The 26,195-nt window shown below is 40.3% G+C and overlaps 2 protein-coding genes across 7 annotated transcripts in view; both read left to right on the forward strand.

Moving 5' to 3' along the window:
* Positions 1-8,190, forward strand: part of LOC137274308 (transmembrane protein 144-like) — a 19,988-nt gene extending 11,798 nt beyond the window's left edge. For both annotated transcript variants that reach the window (XM_067807445.1, XM_067807446.1), the window contains exons 8-11: positions 1,009-1,109; positions 2,514-2,611; positions 3,154-3,425; positions 3,968-8,190. In XM_067807445.1, the coding sequence (XP_067663546.1) occupies positions 1,009-1,109; positions 2,514-2,611; positions 3,154-3,425; positions 3,968-4,051 (555 nt within the window). In that variant the 3' untranslated portion in view covers positions 4,052-8,190. The remainder of the gene's footprint in view (positions 1-1,008; positions 1,110-2,513; positions 2,612-3,153; positions 3,426-3,967) is intronic.
* A 5,456-nt stretch (positions 8,191-13,646) lies between these two features.
* LOC137272870 (transmembrane protein 144-like) lies at positions 13,647-25,816 on the forward strand. 5 transcript variants are annotated; one of them, XM_067805280.1, is made up of 11 exons: positions 13,647-13,732; positions 15,528-15,628; positions 16,700-16,869; positions 17,267-17,386; positions 20,353-20,452; positions 20,913-20,993; positions 21,796-21,889; positions 22,028-22,140; positions 22,411-22,514; positions 22,634-22,905; positions 24,514-25,816. In XM_067805280.1, the coding sequence occupies exons 3-11, from the start codon at positions 16,731-16,733 to the stop codon at positions 24,595-24,597; spliced, it is 1,107 nt and encodes a 368-aa protein (XP_067661381.1). In that variant the 5' UTR covers positions 13,647-13,732; positions 15,528-15,628; positions 16,700-16,730; the 3' UTR covers positions 24,598-25,816. The 5 variants fall into 5 exon arrangements, with proteins under 5 accessions (XP_067661381.1, XP_067661380.1, XP_067661383.1 ...); XM_067805279.1 differs by lacking the exon at positions 15,528-15,628 and having other exon boundaries at positions 13,653-13,732; XM_067805282.1 differs by lacking the exon at positions 15,528-15,628 and having other exon boundaries at positions 13,653-13,732; positions 22,634-22,740.
* Positions 25,817-26,195: the final 379 nt, after the last annotated feature.

A 26,195-nucleotide genomic window follows, 5' to 3' on the forward strand; every position in this document is an offset into this window, starting at 1 on the left:
CATTCATTGCTCAGTTCAGCAAACATGTCTATCCCAGTGATCTAATATTACTCCATTCCAAATCTAATCATCAAGAGATTGTGTCTTGATCAGTGTATTCTGTCTTTATCGGAAAATCATGAAATTGTTGTGGGCATGATATTTTTACGAAAAATGCAAACGACTTGAGCAGACACCATCAAAATAGCATGGATAGATGTCATCACACTTATCCGGATATCATCAACTTTAGTGATGTCAATATCAGCAAATTAATACAGGTATCCAAATTAATATAGTTTCATGTTTTAAGCTTATTTGGCCTATGCAGGGTGTGTTGTTTGTAGGAAAACATCATTGATTGCATACCCCAGGAGGTACTCTTCTAACCTCAGTTGAAGATAAGCACACAGTTGCAATATATATTTTTAAAATTAGGCAAGTCGCAAAAAATGTGACTAAAAAATGTCTGTTGGTTGGTACTCATAAAAATATCGCGAAGCAAATATTTCATGATTTACAGTACATCAATGAACATGTCATTGGTGTCTATGTTATTATGTAGTTGCCATGGCAACTCTTGCACATCAGTACAAAGGACTGACTGAATTTGATAAAAGCCAGTAGCCATTTGTCGTAAAACCGGCATAGTTACTATTACAAAGCTCTGTTTATCTTCACTTAATCTCTAGGCCTTGCAACCTGTGAAGATCCAGGGTAGAATAGGCCTTCAGCAACCCATGCTTTCCATGAAAAACTACTATGCTTGGTTGACTTATGTCATCGGTTCCCAGCTGTGCAGATCGATGCTCATGCTGTTGATCACTGGATTATCTGGTCCAGACTCAATTATTTATAGACCACCGCCATATAGCTGCAATATTGCTTAGTGCAGCGTAAAACTAAACTCAATCATTCACTCAGGCCTTGCAATGTGACTTGGCTGCTTGAACACTCTTTTACCATCTACCTAATGATGCTATTATTTATATAAAAAACAACACATGGTCTGCTTACCTTTGTTTGCAGTCTAGCAGCAGCATGAGCAAAACAAATGAAAATCGGGGAAAATCCCAGGATGCAGATGAAACAATACTGGATAGAATGTCCCCATTAACACAGAAGATTGTGTAAGTATACATGTCATACAGGGCATATAGTCTTGTAAGTGGTTCACAAGACCAGCCAACGTCAGTGGTAGACCAGAACAAGATACATTCCGTGCTTGAGCTAACAACTACTTCCTACAACAGTAGGGCCCCTAAGTAGGTCATGGCACTTCGTAGGACCTTAGTACTTCAGGTTACAGACTATGTTTCTTGTCTTTTAAAATGGTCTCATGGTTGTTAGCTGACAGTAAGGAACCAATGCTACTCGCAGGAATGACAAATTTCTGATCTAACCATCCCCAAAATAGCCAATCATTGCAATTGTCATTAGCTGTGACAGCCATGCATAGCTGTAAACTTGGTTTTGTCTAGTAGAGTCATATTTCGTGGTGATTACGTGATATCTTGAATATACACATATCACAAGAAATCTGGTACTGGCAGTAAGCTGGGCCCAATCTTGTTTGTCATCAACTGAGGTTTGAACCGGCTCAGTAGTGGAAGTAGTACCTCGTGACAAGTAACAGGCCCTATAGAGGGAGCTAAGGTAGGTATCAAGAATAGAGAGAGAGAGACTACAGAGAATAGTGTCAGCCTGAAACAAACAGAACACAGATTCCTCCGGCATGGTTTCAAGAGGGTTGCTGTGCTCGATCAACCCTCTCTTCACTCAAGTCTTGTTTCTATGGTGACACTGTCTCCATCTTCTGTAGGCCATGACCCGTGAAGGTCCCGGGGTAGAATAGGCCTTCAGCAACCCATGCTTGCCATAATAGGTGACTAGGCTTGTTGTAAGAGGCGACTAACGGGATCGGGTGGTCAGACTAGCTGACTTGGTTGACAGATGTCATCGGTTCCCCATTGCGCAGATCGATGCTCATGTTGTTGATCGCTGGATTGTCTGGTCCACACTCGATTATTTACAGACCGTCGCCATATAGCTGGAATATTGCTAAGTGCGACGTAAAACTAAACTCACTCACTCACTCTGTAGGCCATTTTCATCTCAAATAATAACTTGAGTTATCTTCCTAGAAGATTCAAAATTTTGAGGTTTTAACTCAAGTTGAGTCGAAAAAACCCTCAATTTTGTTTGAGAAATGCATTTTGTTGACTTTTCTCAAATTTGAGTAAAAACTCAGATTTAAGTCTGACAACAGACTTAAGTTCGTTTCAGGTCACTTCAATAGTAAGAAAGTGAGATAGGATAAGTCTTGTAAACACATGTATACAATTTATTATTAATATTTTCAATTCTTATTTACTCATAATTTTTTTACCTCAGTTATTCCTTTATTGCCACAAATTTGTCATCTCCTTAACAGCACAACAGTGCAACCATTCTTGTGTAGGGTCATGTTAGATGCAACTGAACTGATACTTTGGGGCTCAGTCTGTTAACTATTACCCTGCTTATCTTCTCAGGGGCTTGTCGCTGTCTGTTTTCTCTGGTGTGATGTATGGAGCTCAGTTTACACCTGCCATTTACGTGCAGCAGAGAGTCAGCGGGGCCAGTCAGAACTGTAAGTACTTCCATCATAAAAATATTTCATTTGTTAAATAAGAAGTGTTATTTTTTTGGCTACCCCTAAGAAATATGTGAAATTGGTGAAAAAGAGGTTCTCTGGTGCTACGAGGGCTGAATAATTTAATGTTTTTGCTATGTCTTTTTTTTGTGTGTGTGAGAGGTATATTTAAGATTTGACTTTTTTTTGGCAATGGTGTAAATTAGTGGTTAAAGCATTGGCTTGTCAGCCCGAAGAACCTGAAGTCCATTCCAGTGTCCCCCACCATGATCATTGCTCAAGCTGTTGATCACTGGATTGTCTGGTCCAGACTCAGTTATATACAGACCGCCGCCATATAGCTGGAATATATCCTCCTCCTCCTCCTGGATTGTCTGGTCCACGTTCAGTTATTGACAGACTGCTGCCATATTGCTGCCATATTGCTGGAATATTGCTGAGTGTGGCATTAAACACCAAACAAACAATCAACCAAAACCCATTTTTTTTTCTTGTACTATGGACCGTTTGAATGTTTCGCAACCCATCTGTAATTTCAGCCTTAGATTACGTGTTTGCTCACTTCTGTGGCATCTACCTCACCAGCACCATCTTCTTCGTCATCTACATTGTCTATAAGCGCAACAAGCCAAATGTCTTCCCTAGAGTTATCCTCCCTGGGCTTGTGTCTGGGGCCATGTGGGGCATCGCCACAGCAGGATGGTTCCTCGCTAATGAATCACTGTCTGAACCTGTGTCCTTTCCCATCATCGCAACCCTTCCTGGAGGAATTGCACTGGCTCTTGGAATACTGGTGTTTAGAGAGATCAGGGTGAGTTAAAGGCTAGTTGGGCTGGTGGTTCAATCAAGTGGTTATGCATTGGCCAGTGTATGAAATAAGGCAACTTCAAAAAGCTACCCGCCCAAAATGGATTTAAGTACACCAGACAGTTCAAAGACTTGTTATCTACGTTGTTACAGCCATTTAGACCGTCCATAAAAAATCTTGGTTGGTCTGATGGTCTTGTTTCATATACTGCTAAAACACAAACCCTGACGTAAAACTAATGAATCTTACATTCCTTAATTAAAATATATATCTAGACATAGATTCGTTACCTCACATGTGTGCAGTGTTTGAAGTCCAGTTCTGGTGTCCCGCGACATGATACATGTATTTCTGGAATATTTCTAGAAGTGGTGTAAAGCCATCCTCACTCATTCACTCTTGGTTCTTAATGTTATGTTACATTTTGCATAGTCCAGGCTATGCTTATGGCTCATGGGACAAAAAATGATGGCAACTATATGATAGCAACTCCCACAATGGTGTTAACAGAACATGTTTATGTATTGTAATATGTCTACTTGCAGGGTCGCCGTAACATCCTGGTTTCCTTGTTGGCCATGTCCTTCACCATAACTGGAGCTGTTCTAGCTGGCATGTCCAAATCATGAAGAGGATTTTGATTATTTCAGGCATTTTTCCTCATGTTCACTCATGGGCCAAGATTTTCGAAGCTCTCATAGCACTAAGATAGTCATAGCTTCATGTTAATGTATGGCAGTTATGACTAACTTAGCGCTAAGATAGTCATAGCTTCATGTTAATGTATCGCAGTTATGACTAACTTAGTGCTAAGATAGTTGTAGTTTCATGTTACTGTATGGCAGTTATGACTAACTTAGCGCTAAGAAGGCTTCGAAAATCTAGGCCCAGTGTGCTAAGTGTTGCTAGGGAACTCTGATGCCGCATTATGTTTACTTCAGCTCTTGTTTTTTAGCATTGCTACAATGTCTTTCTACTATGGTCAGTGTGACTGTATGAACTTTGTCGCAACTTTTAACATGATGTATATTTCCCAGCTACCTAGGTAAACAAATACTTGGATTTGGTCCATGAAACCTGGGATCTGATGCTAGGATTATCTCCCATTGCTCACCATTTTCTTCACTGTTTTTGGTTATGTTAAGCAAGTTCAATGTGCGTTATCAGGCGGCGAGATCACAGGGCATTTTGTTAGAGACAGGAGCTCAGTTTTTTCTTTTGTTGTATCATGTTATATGATTGATATGTTGTCATGTGATGTTATGTGATTTATTATTCAACAATGATCTGTTATGATTGACAGCTTGTGTCATCATAAATAATATCCAGGTCATATCAACATGTATGATATATTGTTGTATATAATTTATGATTGATATTTCACATCATTTGGCAGGATAACATGTATCAGCCAGCAAGGCTAGAGGTAAAGGGGAGATCAGGCATGAATGGAGTGTTTCTTGCCTTTTATTCATTGTTTTGAAACAGATATACATCATCGTATATGGCAGTAAGTCTTGTATTAGTGACATTAGTATGAGGATATTGCTGTCTGTATTTCTGTTTCTGATGGAATTCATGACATTCCTAGATATTTATACTCATTGCGAATGGGTATGTCTTCATGGTAGTAATTAGAAACTACAAACCATGTATATATCCTTAGCACTATTTATCTTACCTGGGAATACTTTCTGATCTGAGATCATCTTCGGTTGTCCAGGGTATTTTGTCATGGATACCATGAACATGGTGAATCCTTTTGCTTCCAGATTCAAATGGCACCATGATGAAAATTGACATCTCATTGAATAACCCTGGGGAAATTTTGTGGGTAATAGGTGAAATGGAGATGGTACCATGGTAACATAATTATCAAAGGTGTGGAGGGACAGTGGAGAAGCCTGTTGGTTAAAGCATTCGCTTACTGCGTTGAAGATCTGGGTTCAATTCTAAACATGGGTACAGTGTGTGAAGCCCAAATGTGATATCTCCTGAAGTGAAATTGCTGTAATATATATATTACTAAGAGCTGAATAAAGCCATACTCACTCACTCACTAACTCAAAGCTGTGGTGATGAATTAAGTTGAGGGTGCTTATCTGTATTGTAAATAGACTCAGTACATTGGCTAATCGAGGATGATCTCTGATCAGTGGCAATTCTTTCTGTCTGACATGTACAGAATACTGAACGATGGTGATGTGTATGTTGTTAAATGTTGATAATGCAAACATTTTTTATAACTATAACAAAATGACAAAATGACTGGATGTTGAGCAAGCTCTTAACACTGCCTGGATTTCATTTCCAGCACAGTTACACAAGCATTAAAGAAAGATGTATCTGATGGTACTTTTCCATTTGACTGCTGAGTAATGATATATTCTCCTGACTCCCAAGATGGTCAGGTGAAAGGGCTCACCTCGTGGCATTTTATTTGTTTCACAATATATGTTTGTTACTAACATTTTGACTTGTTAGTGATTTTGTTGGTTGTATTTTTAATCAGGTTTTCAGGTGTCCTTGATCTTGTTTTTTAATAGTATTGTTCATTGATATTTGCATCATGTTTTAGATTCAGGATCATCAGATCAGTCTTTATTACCATGCTTTCACAACATAGAACATATTTTGAATCAGTTGATGAAGGAGCTTTTGATAGGTACTTTATCTGTAATTTTAACAGGTTTAGCATGTTTTTACTACGGCCATTTTTCAGCATGTTCCAGCATGGAAATATATTAAATATGTAAAACATTACATCACATGCCCTTGTATCTGAAAAAATACAGTGTTTCATAAATTTTAAAATCCTTTTTCTAGTAAAACTGTATTTTTGTTGTCTTTTTGAGATTGTTTTCATTTCACTTACCTCAGATAAGCGCTGACAAAGATTATCATTTTTCTCTTTTGTTGCTCTTGTGCTCTGAGCAGTATGGCCCATCAGACAAGGGAATCTTCGTGAAGCCCCAGTTGTTTATGATTGATGATGTGCCAATATGATCATGTCTACTTAGTTTGTCTAATACAGTTTGTGAACAGATTTTATTACATGTATATATTTAGGTAGGAGTAGGGAATGGTTCATAATGTTATTTTAAGATTAATAGTTTGTGTTTCTGGGATGCAAATGTTTGTAAAGGTATCCAATTGTTACCTGTTGCAGTTGTGTAGCTGTATTGGGTTGCCATATATGAAAGGTAACTGTGCATTTTTATGATTTGATTTCATGAAATATTTCACAAAGAATGTTTGTCATGTTAAAGTTTTTATTGTAAATATCCACTATGATATTTATAACATTGTCCAAAGTGTTGTAATGCTTTTAGTGTGGGACATTTTTCTTTACTCAGTGCTCAGGCACCAAATGGAGTTCATTCATAGTATAAAACTTTTAGACCCTGCTTACAAACATGATATAATTTGCAGATAGGACATTACTAAGGTATCAACAGGCTGAAACGGTCTGCCATGTATGTTCTGCATATAGTATGCAGGGTTTAGATATATACATTATATATGTATTGAGTTGGTATTCGTAGCTTATTTAATCAAAACTAAGTATTTCCTAATCCTGGAGCATTGATGTTGGGGAGTTGTACCAATATTTCTGCAGTCTAGGAAATTTGTACTGATGTTTCTGCAGATTTTGGAATTTGGACTGACATTACTGTAGTATTTGGAATTTGAACTGACATTTCTAAAGGTTTGGGGCCAAATATCAACCGGTCTGATCAGTTCTAGAATGAAGATTATTCTTTGAAACCATCACAGTCATCAATTACTGGATCATGAATGTACTATCGAAGATTATCATATTAACCACATAAAAATCAAGATAGAACTGTCATCAAAAGTAAAGAAAGGCTTTTCTTGTATTACACACACACAAAAATTAAAATTTATGAATCTGCAGAAATGATAGTTACAAAATTCTTACTTACTGGGCTAAATATTGCAACCATTGATAACCAGTTATACAGCATTATATAGGTGATTGGTATTTCTTTGATAACAGGACCATTAAAGATGGACAAAGATGCTGTAGTACTTAGTTTGTGTTTATTGCAATGATATTATACATCCCAATTGTGAGAAATTGAGCTAGCTCACCAAGAACAGTTACTCTGCTTCCCTGGATCAATCTCCTGGATTGATCTATAGTAATGACTGTCACAGGTATCAAACCTGTTCTTGTTACAGGTATGTTGATTTGATGAACAAAGTACTGTATGTCTTGAATATCTACACAATAATTTCTGATAAATAACCAGTAAATGTTATCAGTAAATGTCTGCAGTAACTTATTCATGTTTTCAGATAATATGTATGTATGATGTGTAAATATGTGTTTGATAATGCAAAGAATTATAGAAATATAAATTAATTGCCAGGTATTTATTCAGATGCAGATTCAGCAGCATGTGGGTCGTGATGTTGATGTTTTGTAGTATCTACTCTAATGTCGAGAGAACTATACTTGTGCTTCTGTAATCATTGTTACTCACATGACACGTTTTATCTTTGTTTGTTAACATGACATGAGTACTAGGACATACAAGGTCTGTTTAGTTTTATGGCTGCTGTATAGTGTTCGGACTTTAAAATGTCTTTTGGAACAAATGACTGATGTCGTGGATGATGTCATTGGTTTCCACAGTGACTGTTTGTCCATGAGACTAAAATGTGCAAGGAAGAGTCATTTAAAATTTCTTCTCATAAATAATGATGAAAATTGTTAAATAAATGCTTGGTTGTCATTGTCTATGGCTGTTTCAGTTTTCTTTTGCCAAATACTTAACGAGAAATGTTCACTGAAAAGCTTGGAACCTTTTAAGCAATGATTTACAATCACCCAATTTGCAACACTCATGCTCCAATTCATTTTCTCAACAGCAGTAACATGGCTTGTTAATGATTTATACCTGGAGGTATGGTTGACCATCAAGGATTATTGGACCACACACACCAAGAGTAAGATGTGAAGAACACAGCAGTCGTCGTTTACTTCTTACTTGTCTGCCAGAGTGCAACCAATCCAGACTGGTAATGTGCGATCTGATGATGTGCCTGTGACCTGTGGACTGCCACAGGGCTCAGTCTTAAAGCCTATTTGACTGACAATGTATTTATGAACACATTGACATGTCATCTCTCAACAGAAGGCTGCTCATCATTTTTAAGCTGCAGACTCACAGCTAGAGGATCACTTTGACACAAACGAAGAAAACAGTTTCCAAAATATTTCCTAGGTCGAGAGTTGCATCTCAACAATTCAACACTGGATGTCGTGGAACATGTTGAACAAGAAGAGGGCACTCTTTATGCACTCTTTATAGGACTGATGAACTGTAATACCAAGTACAATTCAACAGTGGATGTCATGGAACATGTTGAACAAGATGAGGGCATTCTTTATGCACTCTTTATAAGACTGATGAACTGTAATACCAAGTACAATTCAACACTGGATGTCGTGGAACATGTTGAACAAGATGAGGGCACTCTTTATGCACTCTTTATAGGACTGATGAACTGTGATACCAAGTACCTTCACATAGGTTAATCTGCAGTGTATACCTCATCTTCAGACAAGATCAAGATCTTGGGTGTTCATATTGATTGCAGTTTTTCTTTGGAGAGTCAAGTTTCTCAGATTACACATCTGTAGCAATATAATTACATTTGAGAAACAATGGATCCATTGGCCATCTGTTATCGGACATAAAATGATAGCACGTGTCTCATGAGAACTCCCTGGGTAGATTATTGTTTATTGTTAGGAGTTTCTTACAAGTTGATAGCATGTTACAAAAGATTCAGAGAATTGCTGTCTGTATTATAATAAGAAGCAAACCACCCTGCCACATATCGATCGTTTTAAATTTATTTTAAACTGACTTCAGATTCATGAGACCTGTGAAGATCGGGATGGAATGGGTCTTCAGCAACCCATGCTTGCCACAAAAGCCAACTATGCTTGTAAGAGGCGACTGACAGGATCAGGTGGTCAGGCTCACTAACTGGGTTGACACATGTCACCTGTTCTCAACTGCGCAGATCGATAGTCATGATGATCACTGGATCATCTGGTCCAGACTCAGTTGTTTACGATTTGCGATATAGCTGCAATATTGCTGAGTGCAGCGTAAAACTAAATTCACTCACTCACTCAGGCCTTGCAATGTGACTTGGCTGCTTGAACACTCTTTTACCATCTACCTAATGATGTTATTATTTATATAAAAAAACAGCACATGGTCTGCTTACCTTTGTTTGCAGTCTAGCAGCAGCATGAGCAAAACAAATGAAAATCGGGAAAATCCCAGGATGCAGATGAAACAATACTGGATAGTATGTAACCATTAACACAAAGATTGTGTAATTATACATGTCACGTCATATCGTCTCGTAAGTGGTTCACAAGACCAGCCAACGTCAGTGGTAGACTAGAGCAAGATACATTCCGTGCATGAGCTTACAGCTACCTTCTACAACAGTATGGCCCATAAGTAGGTCATGGCACTTCGTAGGATCATAGTACTTCAGGTGACAAACTATGTTTCATGTCTTTTAAAATAGTCTCATGGTTGTCAGCTGTCTGTAAGGAACCAATAATCCTTGCAGGAATGACAAATTTCTGATCTAACCATCCCCAGATTAGTCAAGCATTGCAACTGTCATCAAAGGCAACTATGCTTGTCGTGAGAGGCGACTGACAGGATCAGGTGGTCAGGATCGCTGACTTGGTTGACACATGTCATCGGTTCTCAAATGCGCAGATCGATAGTCATACTGTTGACCTCTGGATTGTCTGATCCAGACTAGAATATTTTGAGACCGCCGCCTTATAGCTGGAATATTGCTCAGTGCGTCCTAAAACTAAACTCACTCACTCATATTCATGAACGTGTTAAATTCAAAATGTTGGTGTGCACGTATCAGGCGATTCACAGTTGTGTCCCCTAGTTGTGTATGCATCTGCTGATTGTGGGTTCAAACAACATTATTGTTTGTTGTTTAAGGCCAAACTCATAAATTCTCCATCTGTATGATGGCGGTCTTTAATTGATGGAGTTTGGACCTGACAATCCAGTGGGTGACATGAGCATAGATCTACACAATTGGGATACGATGACGTGTCAATCAAGGCAGCGAGCCTGACCACCCGATCTTGTCAGTTGCCCCCATACGACGAGTATTGGTTGCTTAAGACCAATTCTAACCCGTATCATAATGGTTGTTCGAACGACTGATTGGCGTTTATGATCCTTTTGATTTCTAAGCAATACACTGTGTTCCTGACAATGATCATAAACATCTGAAACTTTGGGGTTTCTGATTACATTTTAATATTGTTTGCTTCATATTCAACATATTTTCTGTTTTGTCAATAGTTCACACTTGAGCACTGCTTTGTTCTAAGTAGATTTACAGCGGCTACACGCCAAATAATCAGCTCGATGTTTTCTGTTTAAAACTTCGTGACAGAAATTTGCATCAAACTCTGTGCCAACGCTGCTACTTTACGCCATAGTGACTTCCCTTGTATGTCACATTAGTCTCTGTGCCCCGAGACCTCAAATCCGTATGATATAACCTCTTACTGTGCTATCACAACACGAACGAATCGTTATCACAGAGTGTTTTATATTTCGGCCGCAAGACACCCATACGTTCGACCTCACTTTGTTTGCACTTTAGTGTTGCATGACGTGAATGTGTAGCATGTCACCGAGTGAGTTCTTGTAGGGCACGTTATCTTGCCTTGATAACACGAGGACGCTGTCTGTGTGTGGTGGCATTGTCAAATGAGCGAACCGTCTTGACCTTCATATCTTGATGGAGCTGCGTTTATCTCATAAGGACACTCATTAATGTGGACACCGTTAAAACTGCGCTGGGTCCAGCTGTTGAAAGACTTATAATTTATAAGCTCATCGTATCACTGTCCAGTGACTGAAATCTTACGTCTGTACCTATCTGAAGTCAGAAACAGTTTAGATGACAAATGGCATTAGGCCTTGGCGTTCTGTCATACATCACCTGTGTATGTACTTTTCATAAAATGAGCCTTAGGCAATTGTAGCATTGTCCTTTTTGGATCTGAGGACTGTTTAAAGACAGTTGTGCAGTAACTGCGTTCAGCATCTGTGACATTAAAACATACAGTTTTAACATTATTTGCATTAAGTGTGTTCTAGTTTCTTCATGTTGTCCTATTTCTATAGTTAGAGATTAGACTAGTTGATAGTTAAATGACAGATCATTAGGCGCCCACGACAGAAGGATGATAAATCCATAAGAAGTGTTGCTCGCCGTCTTCAGGTGTCTATGTTCCAAGCTACTGGTAGAGTACAGGGCAGACCTTCTTCTGGAAGACCCAGAAAAAACATCAAGGGCAGATGACCGATATGTTGTGTTCAAAGCCCTTAACCGATTCACAGCTGCCAGTGTCCAGTTGCCACACTGCATAGATCATCTGTCTTCCGCAAGCACTAGGCTGTTGTGTTTGGGCGTTTGAATCAAACGTGATGCTGGCGAATATGGTATTGGCAATGTCCCAGCAAACACAACCTCAACGAATATTAAATCAGTTGCTACTTTGGATGTTCAAACATGTTCAAAGTGCCCATTTCATTTACCTTAGAGTATAAATGACCTTAGCACATTTAAGTTTATGTATGATTTAGGGTGTTCAGGGTGTTCCCATACTTTTGTCTGTAGTATACACCTCCCGGCTAAGACTGAAAGTCAGCGTTAATGAACGGGAGGTGTACACGATAAACCTTTTAAATTACCCAAATCTTTAAACTACCTACCAGTGATTGGATATATATATATATATATATATATATATATATATATATATATAAGTGCTTTTAAGTTCATTATCAAGGTCCCTACAGACAGGGGCAGTGGGGTAGCCCAGTGGTTAAAGCGTTGTCTCGTCACGCCGAAGATCCAGGTTCGAATCCCCACATGGATACTATGTGTGAAGCCCATTTCTGGTGTCCCCTTCCGTGATGTTGCTGGAATATTGGTAAAAGCTGAGTAAACCAAATTCAGTCAGTCCGTCAACTCTACATGCAGACCCGTGAAGATCCGTGCTAGAACTGATCTTCAGTAACCCATACTTGCCGTAACAGGAGACTTACAGGATTGGGTGGTCAGGTTATGATATCATACGTGCCTAGATCGATGCTGATGTTGTTGATCACTGTATTGTCTGGTCCAGACCCCGTTCCAAAAACTGGAATATTTCCGAGAATGGCGTTGTGTTAAACAACCAACCAACCGACCCACAGGCGTTGGTCTGTAAATAATCGAGTCTCCAGAGAATCTGTCGAGAATCCAGTGATCAACAACATGAGCATCGATCTGCGCAATTGGAAACCGATGACACGTGTCAACCAAGTCAGCGAGCCTGACCACACGATCCCGTTAGACGCCTCATACGACAAGCATAGTTGCCTTTTATGGCAAGCATGGGTTGCTGAAGGCCTATTCTGGCCCGGGCCTTCATGGGTCGGTATTGGATTCGAATAGAAAAATGCAAGACGTATAGGTGATTTACAGTTGAATCGATGAGCAAAGTTGTTGAACACAGCCGATTAAATGCAACATAGGAAATTGTGGCCTTTAGCTTTTGGCAGCTTGGATTACAAACCATCAAGGATGGAACTCTTCAGCCTGAACTGATGCTGGAAATACAGTGCCCTGCAGTTAGAGCAATTCTTCCTCTACTCCCATGGTATCGCCTGTTCACACTATACTCTTAAAAAGGTAGGTGAACCTGAACTTTCAATTTGGGTAAAAAGTATATGCGTAAACAAATTTTTCAAAGACAGACATCTTATGTATGCACCACCGTGTCTCTTTATCTTCACCGTAAACAAAACGCACGACATATACGTGCACATGGCAGTAGCCCTATACAAAATGAAAATCGTATACATCCAAATTTCACGTTATAACAAGAAACAAAAACAAAAAACCCCCCAAAAAAACAACAACAACGCTTTATCTTATTTTTATTATACGTGACAAGGTGGTGCTTTCATTTTTGTTTTCAAAATACCATCTCATATAAACCCTTAGCTCTATCTCCTATGCTCATGTGACAGCCAATCGCGACATGACATTATGTTCCAGATTGTGACGTTACCCCTCAAATGAAGAATGCACCGCTCCATAAAACAGAAAAAAGCAACAAAGGTTAAAGTCAATCTTGTACTTACATTCGACGGCCAGGCGGCATTGAGCAGGTCGGATAAATAGATCCCCTTGTGAAACAACCCGTTCAGGTAAGCATTAGAGTGTGGGTTAGCGAGATCTTATCACTTTCCTTTACCACGCCCAGTTTGAAATGCCCAAAAATTTGGAATAGTTTTAAAGAGAAAGTTCAGTGTGCAAAGATAAAATGAGGTGAGTGAGTGAGTCCGGTTTTGCGCCGCTCAAGATCATTATACAATGGTTTGTCATCTGAAGATTGCGCAGCAATAACAAACGGTGTCGGTACCTTTGGTGATCCGTAAGTTGCACAGGCCTTCTTCCACGAGTGAGTGAGTGAGTTGAGGTTTGGGCAATATTCAAGCAATATCACGGCAAGGGACACCAGAAATGGGTTTCACACATTATAACTAGCCATGAAGGGCATCGAAATCGGGTCTTTAAACACGTGGCTACCATTCCGCTCCGAAAACATGAGGGCATTTATTGATTGAAACATTTTTTATTCATTCAAGGAAAGGATTTGTCCATATTTAAAAATATTTTTGGCTTTTATATGTTCAGGATTATTGATAAGTAGCTCAATTACAAGTTCATTTCTCAGCACATCCAACGGGATTCGAACACCACAACAATATAGTCTTTCTCATACCTAACTACGCAGAGGTATATTTCTGTTACCCTTTATGTCAACTATTAAAAGAAATGGCATATGTTTTTCCGTAGAGTTTCACGAATGTACTGTTGATCAGGATTGCTTCTACAGCCTGCCACATTCAGCACTGAATTACTCACGGAAATAGGAACGAAATGGTTATTTCGTAGTTTTGAACACAAGCTGATTGATAGTTGATTATTCTGGGACTAACATTTTTCCTAACTTTTGTTTTTAACACTTTTTGTAAAATCATCCGATATAGATAAGTTTGCAGGACAGCAGATCGTATCATTTTTACCCCTTGAAATTTCATAGAAGATGAATGTACGTTTCTGACGCAAGCTATCGTATGCAAATGAGGTGTACCTTCCTTAACTTCGCATACATAATATATTTTATTGAAAACGTTATATACCATTCGTGCTGGAGGATATCTGTCCCTTCTTCTGTGACCCATTATATCCCATTATATGCCCTATGCGACTGAGATCTGGAATCCCGGCATCTTGGCATAAGAAATCAGAGGTGCACGATGTGAGCTTACAATTGATGTCCATGATGACTGGTCATTGAGGATGGTCACTGAAATGTGGTATAACAATCCTGTCGACAGCTTGTTCAGGTTGACCTCAGCTATTCTACATATGCATGTCCCGGGAGGTCAAATGGCACACACGGCAAGTCGACTTAGTTTCTTTAAATTGGGGAGCTAAGAATGTTATTAATGTTGCGTTCGTGAGAAACATACATACATCGGAAACACTAAACACTCTGTTAGGACATTGCTGACGATTCCACGACACTAAGATGTCAAACTGCAAACTTGTCTCTGAGATGTTGACAATCGACTGACAAAGGCTCACCCCTTCACAGTGATAGACCCAACCAGGTCACGCGATGTATTAGTATTCACTTGATCAGGTCAAGCTCAGCTGTAGGACATCAAATATGTTCCGCGTTCCAAAGCCCACACATCAATAACTTGCAGTTGTTATTTCAGGAGATCCCATATTTGCTTATCAATAACGGAATTTTCCACTTTAGAACGTTTTACTGAAACATGATATTTGCTCATTGACGTGCAAGGAATGAATAAAACTCAAGACCTTTCAACAATGATTTGTCAACTAAAGATTGCAATAACAAACGTTGTTAGTACCTTCGGTTCTACAGGCCTTATTTCACTAGTGAGTGAGTTGGGTTTTTCTCAGTTTTAGCAATATTCCAGCAATATCACTTCGGGTGACACCAGGAGCGAGATTCACACATTGTACCCAGGCGGAATTCGAACCCGGGCCTTCAGAGCGAAAAGGTAACGCTTTAGCTACTTGGTTACCCCACCGTGGTAATGTGTGCATGAAGTAACATAAAAAACCGTACATATATTGAAATCGAAACACTGCATTCGGTGTGAGGGGTGAACACTTAAACCACTGGACTACCCCACTAGCCTACCTAAGATAGATAAGATTCTAACAACACAGAGCGCCTGCATTGATTCGCGGGTGATTGAATAACGTCAGACAGATAAGTCGTTTGGTAGGAGGCCACTGTTCTAAAATATAGTCCAACAACCCTTTACCTGGTAAGGATATTTCAATATTTTACACACGAAGTATCGACTATTTTCTCTGAACCTACTTCCAATACAAGAAGACTACAAAGATTAGCATAGAATGTTTACATGCAATTCAAATGGTATGGGAATATTTTTAGAGTTTCTCAGACCGGTATGCTTTCCCCCAAAAGCAGATCAGATTATTTAGATGAAAATTTACTATGAAGCAAAAGGTGCAGTGATGGTATTTTCCTAATAATAATATTTTCCTTTCCATCATTCAGTAATATCCATTTGGGGCAAATATTTGCTTCCAGTATAAACAGTTTTCTAATTTTGCCAAACAGTAAAAACTACCTGCGATAAACGGAAATGGGCGAGGGGGATAATGACTGAGCCTTGTGTGACACCTTGTTGCAAAACCGAAAAAGCAAGCTCTTTATGCTGCTGCAGTTCAAAGTATTATACCTACGCAGATGTGTGTATTTTCAATGGTTTCAAATGTGGGGTGATGAAACTCGAACTTTTTTTTATGTCATGACAGACCCGTGAAGATCCGGGTTAGAGCTGATCTTCACTAACCCAGGGTGGAGTGGTCTGGTTTCCTCATTTGGTTGTCGCATGTCGTCGTATTCTAGTTGCGTAGATCTATGCTCATGCTATTGATCCCTGGATTGTCTGGCCCAGACTCGATTATCTACAGACCACCGCCATATAGCTGGAATATAGCTGAGGGCGGCGTAAAACTAAACTCACTCATATCATGACATCTGGATTGTGGCAGTTTTAAATCTAACGATGCAAGAGTAATTAATTCAGTTATAGTTCACAGAATCAAGCCAGCTACTCTTGAGAGATGAACACAACCACCCCGTTGTCCAACGGCACAGACGTGGAGGTGCTACCCCAGTACGTCGGGTTCATCTGCTGCGGGTTAGCGTCCATCTTGTTTGCCACCATCTATGTACCTGTCAAGAAGTTCGAAACGGGTGATGGTAAGTAGATGGATGATAGTAGACATGTAGACGGTTGATAGTAAGCGTGTAGGTGATGCGGGTAGGTGTTTGGATAATGGTAGACAGATGTGTGGTGAGGGCGGGTTGGTTATGGTAAGCGGGTTGCTAGCTCTGAGCGATTGGTTACGGTAAACGAGTGGGCGGTGCGTGCGGATAGCTTATAGTGAGCAGGTGGGCGGTGTGGACGAGTGGTTTAAGCCAATCACGAGTCTTGAATACTCGCACCATGAAAGGGTCGTATTAGAACAGAGGTTACGTGGGAAGATGTGACAAGTGACCACTGTGGGAAGAGAATGGTGTCAGTGGGACCTTCTGAGAAACATTACAGCTATATCAATAGTATGTTCTTAAACTGGTGACATCTTTGTATTTTCAGGAATGTTTTTCCAGTGGGTGTTGACTAACGGTATCCTCATCACCGGTTTTGTGATCCAGGCAATCCGGCTGTCACGATTTTACCCCATCGTCATGGTCGGGGGCTCCTTGTGGGCCACGGGTAAGTCACAGGCTAGTTTGTCTCAACCTTCGTCATGGTTGGTTGCTTCACCGGGACCATGGATTAGTGGCAGACTACTGTTGGTTGTTCCATTTGGGCTACGGGTCAGTGACAGACGAACATGTCCCAGCCTTCGTCGTGGTTGGTTGTTGGAACTGAACCATAGATAAGTTATTCCATCTGGGCTACGGGTAAGTTACAGATTAACATGCCTCACATTTCGTCATGGTTGGTTGTTCTATTTGAGCAACAGGCAACATACCGACTAACATGTCCAACATTTCTTCATGGTTGGTTGTTCCATCCGGGCTACGGTTAAGTAACAGACTTACATGTCCCATCCGCCATTGCTGATTGTTTTAGCTGGATTGTATGCTATCAGCATTCGACTCAATAATTGTCAGAGTTTATTGAATTATTAAAAAGCTTTTGCTGATTTAAAAGTACAGACTATCCTGAAAGAGTACATATAACGTTGTCTCATAACACACTTTCATATTCCATTGAGTAAGGTGAATTTGGAAGAGAATGATTGTTAAATGTATAGGCGCAATGTAATATTCTGTAAGCTAAAATTGCATACTACTCAAGCAATATGTTTAAAACGCAGCGAGAGTTTGTGCTTGATCAGAGAGAAAAACAGATGTCCTTCACATGCTGAGTGACAAAACAAATGAATCCATGAATAAATGATTTAATAAATGAATGCCCGGGTATTCAAATATATACTCATGAAGTCGCTGCCCACCTTAACCTAGAGATAGGTATATATACATTGGTAATTCACTGTACATGTAATCCCTATGAATATATATGGACTTAACCATTTCGTCAAGCTCATTTTAGCTAAGAGATAAGTGTTAGGATAAAGGTTTAAAATTAGTCACTATCTGTTACAGAATCGTGCATAAGCTCTATAAAAATAAATAAAATCGAGCAAAGGAACCGCATAAAAAAACATCAGCATGATATAATGTAGAATCGACATTAGTTTTCTTTCAGAAATCAGTCCAATTAACATTACACTGAATAAGATAATGTCATTTTGATTTGAACCCCGTCGCAGACTAGGTATAAATTTAGTCTTTGACACATCTTTGTACCGTGTTAAGTAAGAAAATACACCTATCAGAGTATCCATTATACCAGAGAAACGGTTAGCCAGTGTACCATATAGAGGTCATCTTCAAGGGCTCAACAACCGCGACTGAACAGATCTTCAGTAACCCGTGCCTGTTGCAAGAGGCGATTCAAGGAATCGGGTGGTCAGCCTTGCGGACGTGGTTGACCGCCATATAGCTGCAACATTACTGAGTGCGGTGTAACTTAAATTCACCCCTCAGAGTATTCCTTATACCAGACAGACCGGACAGAATTCCTTCTTTACCAGCTCAAGTGAGATGTTAGCTTGCAGCATCAGGACACAACCTGCCGCGAGATTTAGAAGACGCTGAGAAGACGTCCTGATGTAAGGCAGATGTAAGATGAGCTTTCCCCGAACAACTCACCATTGCATCGTTTGTGAGTGTGACATCCACCCACTTGCCAAGTTCAAAGCAGGATGGAGGAAGGTCCTGACTCGAAGACGATCACCTCCTTCAAAGACTATTTGACATCAGTCTCGCTTGTAAAGTAGGCATAGAAACATTGAACCGCGCACCAACATACACTTCGACGGAGGGTACTATCAGTTAGAGAACATACGAGGGTTGGTTGAAAAGTTCTCAGCCTGAGTGGATTTTCGCCACCAGGTAGAGACAGGTGTTTGCCACCAATGAGGACAATCATTTAGTGAATCATAGACACAGGAACTACAAACGTACTAATAGTTTTATCTCAACTACAGCTCCTTTGGTAAACATACCCTCTGAAATCATCAGAAATGGACAAAACTGAATACAGGGCAGTCATCAAATACTTGCAAAAGAAAGGGATGCCCCCAACACAGATACATGCTGACATGGTCTCCACTCTAGGGGATGATGCTCCTTCATTTTCCACAGTAAAGAAGTGGGCTGCAGAATTTAAGCGTGGCAGACAAAGCCTTGATGATGACCCACGCTCAGGAAGTCTGTTCCTTCAGCTGGAAAGGTGATGGCATCAGTCTTTTGGAATTCCAGGGGTATTCTGCTCATTGATTATCTTGAAAAAGGTCAAACTATCAACGGCAGATACTATGCTGATCTACTGAACCAGTTGCGAGAAGCAATCAAAGCCAAACGACGAGGGATGATCGCTAAAGGTGTCATCTTCCACCAAGACAATGCGCCTGTTCACAAATCGGTGGTGGCCATGTCAACAATCTGCGATTGTGGCTTTGAACTCATTGACCATCCTCCTTATTCACCTGATTTGGCTCCTTCTGACTTCCACCTGTTCCCCAAAATGAAAAAAGAACTCGCCGGTCGCCATTTTGCAAGTAATGATGACGTCATTTCCGCTGTGACTGATTTTTTTAGGGTAGCTGAAGAAGATTTCTTCCTGACCGGGATTCGGGCCTTGCAGCATCGCTAGCAAAAGTGTGTGAACTTGGAAGGGGACAATGTAGAAAAATAAATTACAAACGTGGACTTTGTAACTTTTTTTCACAGTGAGGCTTAGAACTGTTCAGCCAACCCTCGTAATCCATACCAACATCTGTCTGTCACCTGGTCGCTGTCATCAGGACAAATTATGATCAACAGGACCTTGTTTAGCAAAGGCATAGTAGCGATACGTCTAATGAGAGGTAGGACAGTCCTAGCGTTACTGAGCTTTGTGAAACGGGACCCTGGATTTAGAAAACTGAAAGATAGTCACCTCAAAGCTGCTAGATTCAGCAATCAAATTTTACAAAGTTGGAATCACAGCTTGCGCCTTCCACGTTGTCTGTGAATAAGAGAAGATGATCGCAACTATTTAAGTTGTCGCAACTATTTAAGTTTGATTATACGCAAGGTGATAGTTCATTTTCACTCTTGCCTCAGGGAACGTCTTTGTGGTCCCCATCGTGAAGACAATGGGCCTTGGTCTCGGAATCTGTGTCTGGGGCTCCGTGCAGTTGCTTGTCGGCTGGGCCAACGGCAGGTGCGTTATGTCTATCATATACGTCAGTGTTTGTGCGTTTGGTATGATGAATTGGTATTTAGAGATACTTTATCGATACTGGCCATTAGTGACTCAGTTGTCCCAATGCGACTACAATGAAGTCGAAATCAAGAATTCATATTTGAGCGTCCAGTGCCCTCATTACTGTTAGGGGCCTTGGGGTAGGCTAAAACGTTCGCTCGTAACGTTGAAGACCCGGGTTCAATTCCCCACATAGGTACAATGTGTGATACCATTTCTTTTGTTCCCCGACGTAATATTGGTGGTATATTGCTTAAAAGAATGCTCACTCACTCACCCACTAACTCACTCGTTACCTTGAGCCTCATTCTACATAAATGATTCGTGTATGAAAAGCACCATTCGGTTTTAAATCAGATTTTTATCGGTATGATAAAACAGATATTGCGTCGCCATCGTTATATAATTCATGTTGCAGGTTCGGGCTGGTGGGCGTAGACGCCGAGATACCCAACAACATCACCTTGAACTACGTCGGCGTCTCGCTCTCTCTCGTTAGGTAAAACAGCAGCTCTTGTCCGCATCTTCTGTGTATATAATATATTTTAGAGATATTCAATGTAGAAATACAGTTATTGGATAAATCAGTTTGTGCTCAAGTAACGCATTTTGCTTGTGCGGTCACCGTTGCTTTGCGTTACGTTTCGGTACGTTACATTGCACTGTGATGCGATGCGGTGCGATGCGGTGCGATGCGATGAGTGGCGGGGCGTGTCGGATGGCGTGATGTGGCGTGTCGTGACGTGGAATGGCGTGATGTGGCGTGGTGTGACGTGGATGGCGTGATGTGGCATGGCGTCTCGTGACGTGGCGTGACGTGGGATGAAGTAGCGTGGCATGTTGTGGGATGGCGTGATGTGGGAGACCATGTTAATGAATGAAAAACCTAATCGGCACTTGTGCAGGTACTTTACGAACACATGGCTGTCCCTTTCTCTGTACTCTTCCCTCGTTACAAACTGTGACTTTTCTATTTTTAAGACAAAAAATCTGCAATAAACTCCCAGAGCCTTTATGATGTTTTGATAACGAACAGCTTTTCATTGAGTAGTTTATGTTTATTAGATTTCGAGTTAGATTGCAATTCATCGGTCCGCTTTTGAGCCAAACGCACAATGTCTACAATGCAGATGCAGTTGGATTTGGAGATATCAGTGGGCTCCAGTGTCGGGTAGGAGTTCAAAAATCGGGACTTGAAATTTTATAGAAATTTATTGAAATATGTAGCATTTGCAGCTTATACTCTTTACAATGTATTCTGTTTCACTGTAACTATGGTAACAATTATTTCTTCTCCGCAGCACAGTGATGTATGCATTTGTCAAGCCAGATATAAAACCTATCACCATGGAGTTAGCAGTACCAGGACCTGACGACGAGACGGCCAACAGTAAGGCCAGTATATGTGTGGGCAGTGAGTGAGTGAATGAATTGTTTTACGCTACTCTAGGCAATATTTCATCATACATTATGACCAAATGGCAAATCATTTACATTAATATTTATCAGTTATTTTATTTTCACGTCCCACAGGAGATCGGCATGTCTGAGCCTAAAGACGGTGACATGGAAGAAAATGCCCCTGACAAACCGCCCTCCGGACAAATGTTTATAGAAAGATGGTCGCCTGTTAAGAAGAAGATAACGTATGTTAAATGTTTCCTCTTCTGAACCGTCTGTTCAGCTGAAACATATTTATCAGTTTAAATATAATCAAACTGAGACTGATGTCCACAAATCCTCAACTGCATTCCGCGATGATATTACGCTTGCAATATCTAACGCACATTGTGAAGAATATCGCTATGTTAACACGAAGTAACGTAGTAATTAAAATAGAGACAATTCGAACCCCTTGGTGGAATAAAAGAAACAATCCTATCAAAATCTGGACGATATATTTTGTCATGTTTTAGTGGGATTGTTCTATCTGCGGTCTCCGGGGTGCTCTACGCCTTCCAGTTCATCCCGGCCAGATACCTGCAGGAACACGAGAAAGACAGCGGTGCCAGTCAGAACTGTGAGACTACTACTACTACTACTACTACTACTACTACTACTACTACTACTACTACTACTACTACTACTACTACTACTACTACTACTACTACAACAATAATCGATATTATCTACTTACAGTACTCGACTACGTCTTCGCTCACTACTGCGGTGTCTACCTCGCCGGAACCGTCTACTTCGTCATCTACGCTGTCTTCCGGCGCAACCGACCAACGGTGTACTCACAGGTGATCGTTCCCGGACTCGTGTCGGGGCTGATGTGGGGGGTCGCAGGGGCTGGGTGGTTCATCTCTAACATGGCTCTCTCAGATCCCGTCTCCTTCCCAATCATCTCCACTGTCCCTATGGGAATCTCGCTTCTTATTGGAGTGCTGGCCTTCAAGGAGATCAAGGTGGGTTGGTGATGCTGTGCGTGAGTTTAGTTTTACGCCGCTCTCAGCAATATTCCAGCAATATCGGGTTGGCAAAAACAGAAATGAGCTTCACATATGGTCTGTTCAGCGAGACGCCTTCACCACGAGGCTACCCTTCCTTCCTGGTGATGCGAAATGGAGTGAGTGAATGTCCTGATTCACACGACGGCTCACAAGTGATCGGGTCACTTTGGCATTTTTCAGTCTTCACCAAACCAGACTCCATTCCTGGTAACAAGACCTGACCATTCTGACATCTCTTAAGCCAAAGTTGGGTCACTGGGGACCTGTTTACATGAAACACAAAATTTAGGTGTGGTAAACTTAGTTCTGAGACTGGTAGATATAATAATGTCCCGTGTGATTGAAGAATTTGTATTTTTTGAAAAAAAAATCTTGATTGAATTGAAGATTAAATACATGTTTTACTATATTAGATATGAGGAATAGATTTCTGGATAAATATTTGAAACATTCTTTATCACAACAATTTTGATTTTGTTTATATATATAACACGTTCATAAACAATGATGCTACATTGTGATGTAAGATGCAACGTTGTTTCAGCTGACTATGCTGTTTTTGTGCAAAGCCTACTACCCATGCCAAAAAATATGTCGCAGAACAAGCTGGGGATACGTTGACGCAATATTTTCAAGGCGCACAATATTTCCAGTATGTGGCACATACAATGTAGAAAGATGTCCATTTATTATTGGTAAATAGTATTGTAATAAATACCCCATTCATCATTTACATCACATTATATCACATTAACCATGTTGTCGAAATTTTCATGACTCAATTACTTCTTCATATGATGTCAGTGATGACGTCACATACACTTCCTGATCCGACTTTCCGCTTAACAGATATCAAAGTCTTGATGAAAAGACATTATTTAAAGTCGAATGTGTCTGCTATGTATTTAGTCAAACCAAACCCCAACCAAACCCAAACTCAAACAAAATACCAGGAAACAAAACCTCACAAACAAAACAAACAGAGCAGACAGCGAAAGGAATTGCATGGGTTGGAGAATGGGGATCTTTCACGAAGCAGCCTTTACTAAGCTTAACCTTAACTCCCATTCTTTAACACTGCACTAAGGTTACCTTAGTGACTTACGATCACCTTAGTGTTCTGTGAAAGGAGACCCTGATTCTCATGAAGGGAGACAAGCCATTCGTCACCGCTCCCCCATTTCCGCAATATCCAAGGAGATGTCTATTGGACTTGTCCCGGAATAACACGAGTTAGTCAAGAATGGAGACAGGCATGGGCTGCTGGAGATCAGTTCTAAATTGAATCTTCACGAAGGGAGACAAGCATGGGTTGCTGAAGACCATTATCTTCGCGTGTTATTAGAAATAGTCTCTTGTACCTTGTCTACGCTTTGAATGTTGTAAAGTATTTGACAGAACCTTTCTACACGAGTTGTGTGCAACCGTGTAAAATGTTTTGTTGTGTCTCTCCAACGAAAGACAATCCACTAAAGGTATATATTGTATACAGTATGGCCTATTGTTCTGACAAACCTTGATACAGTATACATTATCATAATTCTCGCATTACCTTTTTTGTAGGGTCGTCGCAATATCATCATCGTTGTCGTCGCCATGACGTTCACCATAGCAGGGGCGGTGGTGGCCGGGGTCTCAAAGACGTGATCCCATGATAGCAGCGACTGGTGGGAGGCATGAATACACGGACTACCAAATAACTCCGCCTGTTGGGACTGTACGCTCTTCACCATTATAAAGTCCCGAACTTAGTACTACTATTATCATAATCTCATTAAGATTAGATACTTGTGGTCGGTACCGAGAAACTCTGAAGATCTCTGAAGATCCTTTCGTGAACTTTGATTGGTAATTGATCAACAGGAAAATCGATATCGGCCCATGAGAATGTAGATCTTTCCACTCTTGTGGCACTCTTGTGAACTTTCTGGATCAGATGCTTGTTTGGCATGTAGGCAAGTTGGAAGGTAACGTATAACAACGTATGGTATGGATTTACAACTTCTTCAATATTTACAACACTTTATATTTACAACACGACGTTTCAGGACTACTTCTTGCACCTTCATCAGATTTACCTGAAGAAGGGTCAAGAAGCTGCCCAGAAACGTCCTGTTACAAATATTAATATTAAAGAAGTTGTAAATTCATGATATACGTTGTTATATTTCTTTCTTCTTTCTGGACTACACATTCTACATATTTCTATATTTATTCACAAAGTTCTCTATTCCAAACCGGAAAACTGATCAAAATAAATCTTTGGAGCGTGTAAAGGACGTTCGATATTGTGTGGTGGAAGTTGCAACGTTCCATGGAATATTTCAGTGCGTTTGTTCGATGAATAAACAACATATCAATACATCAAGAACAGATTGTTGTGACAACAATTTGTTGCATGGGATAAATCATTAAAAGACCACTCTTATCGTCACAATCATATTGTTACACTATGAACTATATTGTATGTTGTTAAATCATGAACGAGCATTTCTTCGTAATCAGCCACTGAGACGCCCCTCTAAAGTGTTTCTTCTAAGGATTCATTGCTTATATGGATGTGTTTTTTAGTAGTGTTGAATCTATGATAACATTTCTGACTGTGTTGCATTGGTGGTGGCGTTTATTGATATTGCTGATTTTAATATTGCTTTATTAATTATCCAAGAAATTGAAGAGCGTTGCTCAACACTACCTTGACGCCAGACCAGTGTGAAATGCCCAGGACTATTTTATCACAGGACTTTAGCGGTTTTGACTTGCACCTTAGAATGCATACGAATGTACAATGCTACTTTTCTGTGTGGACGAGTCAAATGATGTTGTTGTACATGTGAATAAATATCAGGATACTCATTTAACGGATGGAACCGGCCCTCATGAATTTCCTAGTATGGCTGACAAAGATGGCCCCAGAGAGCTAGTGCCCGCCACTCTCAAAGAATCAAAATACACCGTGTTTCTTACACAGCAGTGCCACACACATGCGTTGGGTGTCATTCCTGATTTTGACGCTTTCAAGAAGGTCGATTAATCTCTGTTGACAGTTATTTCTGTCAATAGTTTGGATGCACAGGCGGCCACCGCGGTTCCGAAAGATCAATAACCTAAGTCCCGGTTTACTATCCAACCCCCTTACTACTAACTATAAAGGTGCATCACCAAATCACGGCCACATGATCGAAAACAGGACAATTTCGCACTCTCCATTGAATATATCCTATTTTAAAAGTCTCGCGAGTATC

Source organism: Haliotis asinina, chromosome 2 (genome assembly GCF_037392515.1).
Source record: "Haliotis asinina isolate JCU_RB_2024 chromosome 2, JCU_Hal_asi_v2, whole genome shotgun sequence".
In the NCBI taxonomy this organism is placed as follows: Eukaryota; Metazoa; Mollusca; class Gastropoda; order Lepetellida; family Haliotidae; genus Haliotis; species Haliotis asinina.

Coding starts and splice junctions, on each gene's coding strand:
- LOC137272870 (XM_067805280.1), top strand. CDS start 16,731: ATGAACACAACCACCCCGTTGTCCAACGGCACAGACGTGGAGGTGCTA. Junction 21,890..22,027: donor ACGAGACGGCCAACAGTAAG/GCCAGTATATGT, acceptor CACGTCCCACAG/GAGATCGGCATGTCTGAGCC. Junction 22,141..22,410: donor CCTGTTAAGAAGAAGATAAC/GTATGTTAAATG, acceptor GTCATGTTTTAG/TGGGATTGTTCTATCTGCGG.